Raw genomic sequence first — 13,333 nt, 5'->3', positions numbered from 1 at the left:
GAAAAATATTTTGATGTCTATTTGTGAAGTGTAATCGGCTGTTCAAAAGTCACAATTTCCTTGACATCTAATCTTGCAGGTATTGATTAATTTCCTGTGGAAATAAAATGGTTTATATGTTGATTAATTGTATATTAACTAAAACAGTATCCTATGATGACTAGCATATATATTTAAGTAAAAAAAGAGACACATTCTCACAAACAGACGTAATTTGTGTTACCTGGCTGAGATGCAGTGCTATGCACAGTGTTGCAGCCACAGTATCAACATCTGGCTCTGGTCCACCTAAAACAGCATGGATGGTATCTTCTGATGCATCTGACTGGAAACACACACACACACACACACACACACACACACACACACACACACACACGTCATTGTTTGATTGGATGGCTGATATAACTGTCACTTGAAACTCCTTGAACCAGCATGACGACTGCAGCATTTAGAAACCAACAGTATTTATTAATAACAAAATCATGATACTGCAAGGTTATGCTCATTTTTAGAAGAGAAAGTAGTCAATATGCACTACACTGGAGACCAAATCAGTTGTAATGGTGATGCAATGTTCGAAATAATAATGATAAACGTTTTCACTGCTGACTCAGAGTGACGCTCTGTATTAGAGAAGTGATGAGTTCCATTAATTTCACTCTTTGTATTAGAATTGAACATGGCATTCCAGCCTTGGTTTTTAAATACAGATGTGCCTAGAGTTACATTGAAGCACATATCCAAAAGTCAAGTGTCTGGCCCTTCAACAGCTGCTTGTGAAAATGTGAAAAGTACATATTTTTATGGAATTTGAACCATAATAATAAAATATTTGCTAAGGCTTTCTGTTATTGACATCCTAATTCATATGCTTACTGAAAGTTATCATTTTTGGATAATTGGGATCAAATGACGCTCACCCACATCCCCACAATGCACTGGGTGTTCTGCGTCAATCAGAAATGTTTTATCTCACACAGATAAGCTGACTCACCATAGTACAAGCCTGCCCTGCAGCCTGCACCATTAATCAAGAAGCAAAATGTGGATACAATGAATATCCCGTCTATCATAGCTCATCTTAATGGGCTTAGGACGCTTTGATGGGAGAGGATGGCACGGTGGAGGGGAGGAAGCACGTTACGAACGCTGATAGAAAGCTTTGATTATTCGTGTTTCCTGGCATTTTTATGCCCAGACTGCATGGCAACCCACAAGTCACAAGCAGAGTTTGTATCTTAGCATCTCCCAACATTAGTCTTGCTGTCCTCGACCAAAAAACCTCCTAGAAGTCCATCGAATGTGTATTTGAAGGGGTTCCATTTTTATAATTATGTGTTCTTGTCGTCACCTTAGCCATAGTTTTGTCTATTTGCTAAACATTCCATCAACGGTTTTTTTCATTTCTTCTTTTTTTAAATTAAGAACATCATCATTGTAAGTAAATGCAGTTGCAAAGATTTACACAACAGGTAATTCCTGCAGAACAGTGGAGATTTATCATATTCAAGCAATGTTGTTGTATGGATGAGTCCTGACCAGTGGCGGTTCTAGAACATTTTACATGGGGGGGCAAAGGGGGGGCAAGAGGTCATGCCAGGGTGGCATGGGAGGGCGGACAGTACGTGGTATTTTATACTGTATATAACCTATTTATTGTTAATTCATGCCCTAACACAAGTGTTCTTAATGCACAAGAGAAACAAGGTGTTCAGACAAACAATCGGGTGCCCTTTGAGTCCCCCAAGCTTACCTCAACCATTTTAAATGAAAGGAAACTACAAAATGTATTTTAAAGCAATGAATTAATGGAACAGGTTTTTTTGCATTACAATGTAAAACTAAATATATATTTTGTTTTAAAAAAATTGGTTTTCTTAGTATTAGACAGACATATTTGCATGTCCTCACTAAGCATTATTACATATTAATTTAATATTAAACAAATCAAAATGGCCAATTATCCCAAAATGTTGCTGCTAATATAATCATATGCTTGTCAACTTTAACTGATCAAAAATAAATTCTGAAAAAATACTTGAATTATCTATGAAATTGCAATATTGTCCCTCAGTTTGTTTCAACCCCGTCACGCCATACCATTTACCCTCCTATTAAAATAATGGATCAGTCCATGTGTGATCTGCATTGAGTGAATTACATCACAAAAGTGTCAGTTTCTTCTCTTACCTATATTTCAGTTTTTGTATTTTCAGATTAAGATTGATAAGCTCAACATTTCAACTTATAATTAAGTACACAAATGACATCACCCATCTCTTCAGAGAGCTGAAGGTGACCTGTGCAGCAACACATTTCAATCAATATTTGCCAATACTAAGAGCTGCTAGATTGTGCTGCTGTGATGGAATATGTAAGGAGAATAAGAACATACCATGTGGTCCAGCTGGAGTTTCATCTGCCTCCTGATCCCTGCCTCTGTCCCTCTTTCTGATACTTCATCTTTATTCCTCACATACATTTCTTCTTCTTCACTAATGTCTTCATCTCCTCCTCCTGCTCTGACCCTCCTGGTCTCTTCATCTCCTCCTCTTCCTCCCGCTCTGACCCTCCTGGTCTCTTCAGTGAACTCTCTTTTCCTTTTCCTCTTTCTGTTCATCCTGATCACTTCTCATATGTCTTTAGGCACATTAGGCGCATTCACACTGCGGTACTTTTCCCACAAAGGTTCATGTGAACTTAGTTCATGTGAACTCTTTTATCGCATTCACACCAAAAAGAGCCGGTACTAAAATTAGTTCATGTGAACCTTTTTACCCCCTCGAAAGTCCCTGCTAGAGAGCAGGGACTTTCGAGTGGCTCTCTTGTGAGAAAAGAGCTATATTTCTGATTGGCTGGGCGGATTGCAAACCACGCCCCGTAAAACTACCAAAAGTTTTGTGAAGCCGCCATTTTATTATCCTCGCATTAGCAATATTAGCATTAGCCCAGCGCAGAAACGCAGAGAGACTAACTTATGGCAACACAAAATAAAACATGGGAGTGGTGGAGATGAGGAGGTGTCGGCGTTCTGGCGATTTACTCGGAAGGCTTCAGTAGAAGCTGCTGGGACTGAAGCCAGTCCCCAACTCCGGGGACTTCCGGCCGGGGACTTTGGGCGGCAGTATACGCCGTGAAGTGGTTTGCGGCCTGCCAGTAAGCCCAAAGCAGAAGAAGAACAAGTGACGTCAGTGGCTTCATTTGCCTAATCCACCCCCAGGGACTTTTTCCAGTGTGAACGCGATCTGTACTTAGTTCATGCGAACTAAAGAGTTCACATGAACTAAGTTCACATGAACCTTTGTGGGAAAAGTACCGCAGTGTGAATGCGCCTATAGTGTTGTTGTTGAATCACTCCTATACTCTGGCCTGCAAGAGTCTACTTGTGAAAAGCACTGGTACAAATGCTTGTATAACTTTACGCGTTAGGGCCATGTAGCCTAGCTAATATGTAGCATATCATATAACATCAGAAAGTATTGATCAAGCGCACACAGGCAGCTGTGTTTGGATCCAGTTTTTACAGTAAAGGATGTATCCTGGTTTCATTGATCTGGCCTCATTGCTGTGATGTGTAGTTTACGTGGATTTAATAGTAGGCTACCGCGTAGTTTAGCAAAGTGATCGATCTCCCAGCTGACGGTGTCTGCGTAGTATTTTGTAACGTAACGCCCCAAACAGCGCCCGTCTGTTAAACGCTATCGATTCAAACGGCAGCGTTTTATTAATATTTAGTTTCAAGCTCTCGTCCTTAGTAAAAACAAAACTAGTGGAAAGGGAAATGCTCCCAGGGGAAGCTGATCCATAGGTGCTGGGACAGCTCGCTCCCTCTCTGCAGCGGTGTGAGCCGCGGTCTGTGTGAACGCCGCTCCGCAGTTTAATGCAGGGCCGTAGCTGCGTTTTTAACGGGCCTAAAATGATATTTAAAATGATTCAATTTTAACTAATGTAATGCTTGTTTTGTTGCTTGAGAAGCTTGTGGAAATAGTGTAGGTTTGTTTTAGTACAGTTTTAGGGAAACAAAAGTTAGGGGGGCAGCTGGGGGGGCAAGGCTCTACAGTGGGGGGGGGCAGCTGCCCCCCCTTGCTCCCCCGTAGATCCGCCCCTGGTCCTGACTCCTGGATATCAAACAAAGTTGTGAAAATGTTTTTATAAATTTGAAGAGGAATACAAAACACTCATGGCCTACAGATGTAGGTGTAATCTGCTGCTATAACTTCCCTGTCCTATACATGTTACAGATAACAGGTGGACATGTTTTTCCGTTGTGGACAATCTCCAGATTTTATTGCATGAGAATTCAAACAGTAATGACTTAAAAACCAGTTCCATTATACGCTTTTCATCCAAAAACAAAGATGACTAAATGTTAAAGGTGGAGTAGGTAAGTTTGAGAAACCGGCTCGAGATACACTTTTTGTTATATTCCATGGAATGCTCTTAACATCCCGATAGCAATGAATATCTTAAATGCTTTGACAAAAAATCCATACAAAAATATCATCTGTGGAAGCCGTAGTACTGTAAAAAGCACGACCAATCATTTTAGCCGCCCGGCTAAAATAACTGGATGGCTTACCTGCCTGTCAGCCTTCCATCTGTGCACAAACTTAACTCCTGCCCTCATTGGTCATGTGCGCGTTCGTGTGTGTTGGAGGAGGGGCTCTGTAAGGAAGTGGCAGATTTTTTTCGGTTGTGTATTTTCAAATTCTAGCGCACTTTAGCTGGTTTCTCCAAAAATTACCTACCCCACCTTTAACTGCGATAGATTGACTATAATGACACAATCAATGAAAGTAAATCGCTGCATTGAAAGTAGAAAATCAGTCTAGCAACATGGTGTGCTTTGGAGAAAGGTCAGCAGGAATATAATGGCGCGTTTCCACTGCAGGCCTCGCTCGGTTTTGTTAGGCCTTATTAGGCCCGGCTCACTTTAATGCTGCGCTTCCATTACAGTTTAGGAACTGGGGCAGTTACTATAGTAACGCAGTGTAGGCGGAGCCGTGACGTCATCTTCAATGAGAGCCCCAGAAAAACAACACAGCCGTTAGCTCTTAGCACTCAGAGCTCACAGCTCCTCATATCTGTTCAGAAACTAGACAAAAGTTAAACAAGTACAAACCACAGACTGCCTGTGTCATGGCGAATACAGTCGCTGGTTTATTTATGTCTGTATAGGCCGTTGTTGTGAGTGTGGACGGTCGGAGCATATATAACGTTAGCTTAGCCAAGCTACATTTAGAAAACACGCATTTTAAAAGGGTTTTTCGCCTGCCGTCTGTCTGCAGACTTGTCAAAGCATTAATTCATGGTTTTTACTAACCGGTATCAGTATGTTGTTACTTCGGCATCATTTTGAAACGTGTATTACAATTAAATCACGGTCAAATATGTTCATCTTGTTGTAGTTGTAGCCCCCTTGCCAGCGATTCTCTCTCTAGCATACTCAGTCCGACTCAGTCTGGTTTTTCCTGGCCCTAGAACCACGATTTAGTCGGGCCAGAAAAAAGGTGAAAAAGTAGCCCCGGGCCAAAACTAGGCCAAGTGGAAACGCAACCAAAAACGGGCCCCGCACGGCTTGGCATGCTTAAAGCGAGCTACCCGCTGCAGTGGAAACGTCTTGCTCGTGCGTTGCATGATGGTTAGTCATTTTGTCCGACTTGGGCTGCTTCTCAGGTCGACTATTTTCATTTCGTCGCTCCTCGGTCCTCGGTCTCACCGGAAGTTGATTTGCCTGCGCCATCTTGAGTACCGTCCCATGGCTCTTATTTCTGCCGGAGGACCGAGGATCGAGGAGCGATCATGGAGGAGCGATAACCGAGGAACCACCAGACCATCCTCCGATGAAATCCTCAGATACTCACCCCGCCCCCTTACTGTGTTTCGCTCACTGATTGGACGAGGCAGTGCATGCACTGATCTGATGCTTCTTGACATGAGAGCAATACCCCAGCGGAGTGAAGAAAATATATGAACCTCACGGGACTCACTCCTCAGTTTATACCGTGTTTTGTTTCAATTAATGTATCATTTAGTTACAAATATGAGATATATCTGAACAACAAAGTGGTCAAAAATCATTTTATTCATTTATTGGAAACATTTTCATGATCGCTTTTTTCGTTTTACATTTTCATTTATTGTCATTTCCATTCAGTCATTCATTAAGTACTATTTAAAATATTAATTTGCTCCACACAAACAAACAAAGTGTGCAGTCCAATGAATGTTAATCTAACTGGGTTTTGATAGATAACATATCACATATTTTTGTTCTCTGAATAGTTGTATTCCTATTGTGCACTCTAATCAATATTAATCAAACTATTGTTCGTTTAAATACATTTTAAGAATGGCGTTTATCTTTTTTGAGAATGACTTCTTATTTTATTTCATGTATTTGGATCTACAACAGATGATACTAATGTTTATGTCAGTAAATGTGCACTAACAGAGGCGGGGGTGTTTGTGGAAATAACGGGTACAGAGCTGGCTGCTGCCAGACGAACAGCTGTGCAGCGTCATCACAAACGGACGTCGCTTCACGTGACGCTCCGGAGGAAAGGACGTCCCATTGCTCTTAAAACTAATTTCCCTGCTTCTCGTGGTTTCCTTGCGTTCCTCCATGCTTCCCTGGTGGGAGGGACTAAACGCAGGGAAACGACGCAAGTGAGGGAAGCAAGGATTTAATTTAATCGACCTGAGAAGCAGCCTTGCTCTGGAGGCTCGTCTACATGAGACGTTGAAATCTCGCGGGACAAAGACGCCCGCAGACTTGAGAGCGAGGCGCGGCGAGGCGGCGCAGTTCCTCTCCACGGGCTGCGGAAGCGAAATGCTTGATGGGAAACGACTCGCTGGTATCTCGAGCTGAGCGCTCATTGGTGGTTTTTTCCACGTGCTGGTGATGAAACTCTCCAATTGGCTGGGCAAAAGTGTGTTGTTGTTTTGTGTCAGTTTTACGTCGCCACTTCCATTCACATTTTTCACATTGTTCCACAATATTTATCATCATTAAATTAATATCCATATATTTTATACTATACTTGCATTGCTTACCGTTTTCATACTTTATATATCTTAGCATATTCATACACACTGTTCATACTGCTCTCAGGCTGCTGTGTATATCTAGTGCAGTGTTTCTCAAACTTTTTCACACCAATGACCACTTAACCAATAAAAAAACACTCGCGGACCACCTAACTCCACAAATATCCAAAATCGCATCGTTTTTCTAGAACAGATTACAAATCGCCTGAAAATGGTACAAACAAGTGGCAGCAAGTGTGGTGAAGGTGTTGCGCTGGGCTATATCATGCAATCGAAAGTGAAACTTTAGCGCGCTCCATTGCGGAGATATTCCCGCGAGAGTGCGGAAAACTTACATTTATTTATTTATTTCAAATGTGAAATGTTACCAATATACTCACGGACCACTAGGGAGCGCTCACGGACCACCAGTGGTCATTGGACCACACTTTGAGAAGCACTGATCTAGTGTATTCATACCCCTCACTGTTTATTCATCATTCAATTCATTCTATATGTTATTCTGTAGATTGTGTACATTACTTTTCACTTTACTGCTTGTTGCACCTGGTTAGAAGCTAAACTGCATTTCGTTGTCTCAGTACCTGTAATATGTGCAATAACAATAAAGTTGAATCTAATCTTGAGCAGGAACAAATGTATTTACTTAGTGCATATCTGACATTAACGATTAAACACATGTGTGCATTCTTTATAAATGCAAACCGAGTCAAGCCGACTCCGGAGGCAGCAGTATGCACCTTCTAGCTGTTTGCAATCCGCCAAAAAACCGAGAGAAGAAGAAGACGAAGCCGACTCCAAGCTGTCCGACTTCAGGCAAGCTTTTTGAGACCTCCCCCGGCTGCGATCGGCTATTCGCGTCTACTTTCGAGGCGAGCCGCAACGCGTCTCAAACAAGCCTAATGTGTAGCTAAGCCCCCCAGACTGCAATAACTTACAGTTACTTACTTTCAAGTGGTTGATACATTCTCAAATATCACCTTGATGCTGAGTACATTTGACAGGTAAAATAGATAATGGAGTCTGGTGATTTAAGGGAGCTTTATGCTATGGATAGCAGAAATAAAGTACCGGTAATAATGCATACAGAATGGAGGTGGTGTCTTGTTTCTGTTCATAGGGCCTTACCAGATTCATATGGCCAGATGGATAAATGAAATTAGTGGAGAAGAAATTACAGACCAAAGCACAGATAGGGAGGCTGAGAAAGAGACAGGAAGTGAGATTGGAGGAAGGATGGTAAAGTTCTAAGAGGCTTATGAATACGGAGACTGAAATATAGGTGTTGGAATGTGTTCGATAAGTCAGACATGTAAAGGGGATGGTGGGGAAAGGAAGAGGAGAAAATGTGGCATAGACGGGTGGGAAAACATGATAAGAAAGAAAAAAGAGAAGGAAGGAGGTAGAAATTAGATAACAGGGAGTGAAGACGAGAGGCAATGAGTGGGAATGGAGGGAGAGATCACTATGGAGAGGAAAGAGGAGATGGTGTGCAAGAGAGGGAAGGAGAGGGGGTGGTCTGCAGCCAGTTCCTTTATAGGAGGGAGAGAAGAGAATAGATCAATACTAGCCAGAGAAAGGAAGAGATGCATTAGCAGGAGAAAAGGCCACTCAGTGTCTGTTCTACTGCAGCAAGAGAACATACTGTAGGTGTGTATGTGTGTGTATGTACGTGACTATGCGTATGTATGTATGTGTGTGTGTGTGTGTGTGTGTGTGTGTGTGTGTGTGTGTGTGTGTGTGTGTGCACAAGTAGCATTGACCATCTGATACCCTTCAATCTGAGTGCTCTCTCCCTCTGAGCTCTATCACCCTCTCTCACCATATATCTCCTCTCCGCTCCTCTCTCCTTATCTTAGGCCAGGTTTGGAATATATTGTGAATCTGTATTAAATGCGCTGCTTCCTCAGTTTGTATTTAAGCCCACTGCTCCTAGTACTAGGATGGGTAAAAAGCAGAGACCAAATGTCACTGTGTGTGCTGTGTGCATGTATGTGTGACCAATAAAGAGGGTTTCATCCTCCGATTCTATCCAAGCCAATTTACTCTCTACGATGATAAGACTTACTCGCCTACAGTAACTGCTCTATGCATAGGAGCCATGGAGCTGTTCAAATACCACCTTTAAATTAATTGTCAAACAGTAAATGTTTACATGATCTGGTGTTTGCAACCATTGGAGCAACTAGAGCTTGTCCAAGTATTATATATTGAAGTCAAGAAAACATGTCACCAGTCTATCACAAACAGACAGCTCAACTATGGTAGTCTCAATTTCATCAGAAATGCACAAAAGTGAAGCACCCAAAGGAAACCCTCTTAACAAGGCAGAAAGCAAGAATACACAGGAAGGACATGGACTGAGGCAAGTTATTTTGCTGTGTGGTGACTGTGTTTGACACCGAACCACAATACCACTATTTACAACGAACTATTTACACTTTTTGTGAATTTGTCATGACGTCTAATGTCTGCCTTGCAGTAGAGTGGACACTCTTTATATTAGGAAGAAGAAGACAGTGATGTGTGTCGAATATGCTCAGTGAACAACTCCCCATTTTCTTCACACAAAGAGAACAGTAAATGTTTTCAGGAAGTTTAGGGGACTCAACGCAGTAACTTGTTAAAGATTGTATCATTATTCGGATTAAGGACATGTCAGTCAAAGTTGCCTGTGTTTTCTTTTTGTAATATTCCATTCGGTACAGTCATGCCAACTTGTGCTTTTAAAGTTATTGCACTTTTATAGCCAACCTTCCTTTTCACAGCAGGAGTGTCTCGAAAGGCAGTGATGGATGGACTTCTTTCTCGCATTCTGGCAACTTGTTTTACGTGTCAAACATTATTTGTTGTGCTGTATGTAATTGTGGTACTAAGATTGTTCTTTGTGTGTGTGTGTGTGTGTGTGTGTGTGTGTGTGTGTGTGTGTGTGTGTGTGTGTGTGTGTGTGTGTGTGTGTGTGTGTGTGTGTGTGTGTGTGTGTGTGTGTGTGTGTGTGTGTGTGTGTGTGTGTGTGTGTGTGTGACTGAGAAGGACAGATGGTGGAAGTCCACTCCGCACATTGCTACAGCTCTATGCCAAATGATGGGAGAGTGAAGGAGGGAGAGTTACACACACAGAGAAAAAGTGAGGAAGAAAGAAAGATTCGGTAAGCGCTAAGTGCCAGGCCAATTAGAGGTATGGATGTTCTGGACGGCAGCCATACAGAGAGTAGAGAGGGGGGGGGGGAGAATGACAGGGAGTGGTCAGCAGAATAGCGGACCATCAAAGTTCATAATAGAGAGCTGGGAAAGAGACATACACGAATGTGTGCGAGAATGTGTGTTTGTGTATGTTAGAGACATGGTTGATAATCTTGACATGTGTTACACTTTATCTGCAACCTCCATGACACTCATCAGTTGCCCTCCTTATCACTCAATTGCCCTGCTGTGCTCTGATCTGTGGATTTGCTTATTTGATCTTCTCTTCAGCCTTCCCCTACGTTTATGTGAAGTACACACCAGATAAAAGCTCTTATCCTCTTTAAATTGAATTCCAAACAGGCTGTCCTTATGCATGTTTGTATTGTGCCGACAGACACCTGCTAACATGAATAAACTGAATGCTCTAAAGAATGTAGTATGGTTGAACATTGTATAAATTAGGAGAATAAAGTAGATGCATGTCTTTGTGGATAATATCAACAATGTGTGAACTGTAGTAACATTATATTACTCTCCATTTTCTAACATTAGCATTTACAAACTTCAAAAGCAAGATTTGCTATTATGTACTATGAATTGATTGCCTGATGAAGGTCATGTGATATGAAAGTGCCTATAAAAGCCACCTAATGTGATATTACGGTGAGAAGGAAAGCTAAAGCTCAGTCTCAAAGTACGGCTTTATGGAGAATAATTGCACATCACAAAAATGTTAAATCAAATCCCCCAAAGACGATATTGTGATAATATAATAGGGTTGGTGCCTTCACTGAGAGTTTTGAAAAACATTCATCAGTAATGTGGATGTATTGAGTATATTAAAGCAACTAAAACAGTCTGGTTAGCACACTCAAGTCTTTCAAACAAGAAAAAGACAGCAATGCCAAATTCAAATATCCAAAACCTAAGAAGATATCTATTCTCATATCACAATATTGATTTGTTGCTATATTGCCAGTTCTACTTTGAAGTACAAATAAAGAGGATATGTGAGAATGTATGTTATTTTACAACAATGACTTAGGTAAACTATGGTAAACATCATGCAGAAATGTATCTGTCAACTGTGGATTCATAATTTAAGAAGTTACAACAATGCCTGCAGAGAGTAGGATTTGCTAACTGGGATGAAGGGAATGGGAGAGAATTGTATTCTAAGGAATCGATCCGATGGTAAGAAAACATAAATAAAACAAGTGTGCAGGTTTGTGAAGGTACAAACATACGTAAATAAATATGTGTTGCATTTGTTTGAGTAATATACTTTTATTAAGTCACTGATCAATGGTGTGTGTGCATGGATATTTCCTATACTAATCTCAGAAATAAAATAAATAATACAAGTCATGTACTATTGCCTATCGGCAGCAATCATGCCATCATGAACAATTCTCTTTAAACTGTGTTCACAGATAAAAATCCTTTGAAATATATACTTCATGGCCATGCACTGTAACTGATATTATGGTCATGCCCCTGAAACAAGAATATATACAGTAGAAAGAGCAGTATTACTGCTATGGGCCCTAAAGGCCTCAAGGCATGTGCATCATCCATTAAAGGCATTAAAGGGTGATGTAAACATGTTCAAGGGTCGCAGGACACTCCTAACAGACTACACAAGCCAATGGTACATACAAAAACAATATATTATATAATTATACAACTCATATATGATCTATACCAATATGCAAATATGTGTGCCCCATAGGCTCACCATTTAGTCTATATCAATGTGGTTGTTAGTATTTGCATAAGGCTTTTTTCAAGTGTTAACAGACACATTCCTTGATCAAATACAAATCACGAGTCAGTATCTGCAGAGCAGCCAGATAGCAGGGACAGACAGCCTCTGGCTACACTTGTTGATGTCACGCCTCCTCCTCATTAGAAATCAGCTCGTCACACACTGCTGTTCCCGTAAACACAACGAGCTTATTGTATGGGGCCAAACACGCCTTACTTTTTCCCCTTTACTGCTTAAATGTCGATCTACAGGTGCTTGGGGGACCGATGGGACGTGAGAGGCTTTTGCTGTGCGCTTTTCAGCAACAGGAACGCAGCCCGTAGCACACCAGCGTCAGCCTTCCCGTCATGGTCTCATCCATTTCACCCACAACCTGGTGTTAACGCCGCTGATGGCTCAACTCACCCCGAGTCTGCTCTGGACCCTCCGCAAATACTCGTCCATCTCGGTCTGCGTCGCTACAGCGTCGCTGCAGATCTCGCCATAGACCAAGTTTCGGCAATAGGCTGGATGCGTGTGTGTGTATGCGTGTCTGTATGTGTGTGTGTGTGTGTGTGTGTATGTGTGTGTGAGTGTGTTTTCCCCCCTCCGCTTCCGAGTCCCCCGCTGCGCTCGCACTGCAGCACTCTCTGCTGCTGTGTGTGCCGTCGGTCCTCCCCTTCTCTACGGGGTGAACCCACAACACCGAGCAGTGGGTGTGACGGCAGGAAGAGGAGATCCGACGGAGGCGCGCTCGGTGATTCAGCCGCGCACCCTGCAGCAGGGAGCCCCCCCAATCGCCGCCACGTATCTACACAAACACACACACACACACACACACACACACACACACACACACACACACACACACACACACACACACACACACACACACACACCACACACACACACACACACACACACACACACACACACACACACAGTCAGACAAACACAAACACACACCTATCCTATAGCGTACATGGCCTCAGCGTCCATCAATGAAGAAAACGTAGTAGTAGCGCTTCAGCACTACGGACAGCACCCGTTCATTGCCAGTGGCCTGAGTGTTGATTTCAGCACCATCACACTCCTGGTGAACATATTACTGAAATGCGTATTTATTATAAGATTTGAAGCAATTTTCACACTTTTTTTCCTTTTTGCCGCAATATCAAAACCACTGCCAGAACCAGAGTGCACTGCAATATCCTAGTGTTGGTAGTGTGTGTGACAGGAAGCACTTTAATTAATCTGAAAGATGACCTGTGAGTAACAACCAGAGAAAACACACGAACAGAGAAGCTCTCTCTATTTCTCTGTCACACACAGACACACATGCATACAC

General features: G+C 42.1%; 1 protein-coding gene across 7 annotated transcripts in view; it reads right to left on the bottom strand.

Moving 5' to 3' along the window:
- The window catches only part of LOC117543953, a 47,169-nt gene extending 34,470 nt beyond the window's left edge, over positions 1 to 12,699 (bottom strand). For 6 of the 7 annotated variants that reach the window (XM_034212636.1, XM_034212638.1, XM_034212639.1 and 3 more), the window contains exons 1-2: positions 12,412 to 12,699; positions 224 to 325 (exon numbers count right to left, since the gene is read on the bottom strand). In XM_034212636.1, the coding sequence (XP_034068527.1) occupies positions 224 to 325; positions 12,412 to 12,450 (141 nt within the window). In that variant the 5' untranslated portion in view covers positions 12,451 to 12,699. The remainder of the gene's footprint in view (positions 1 to 223; positions 326 to 12,411) is intronic. The other variant, XM_034212641.1, reaches the window with a different exon arrangement.
- Between the last annotated feature and the right edge of the window lie 634 nt (positions 12,700 to 13,333).

This window comes from Gymnodraco acuticeps, unplaced genomic scaffold (assembly GCF_902827175.1).
Source record: "Gymnodraco acuticeps unplaced genomic scaffold, fGymAcu1.1, whole genome shotgun sequence".
NCBI lineage: Eukaryota > Metazoa > Chordata > Actinopteri > Perciformes > Bathydraconidae > Gymnodraco > Gymnodraco acuticeps.
Note: the sequence above shows the minus strand (reverse complement) of the source record. Positions and strands in the feature narration are given on the sequence as shown.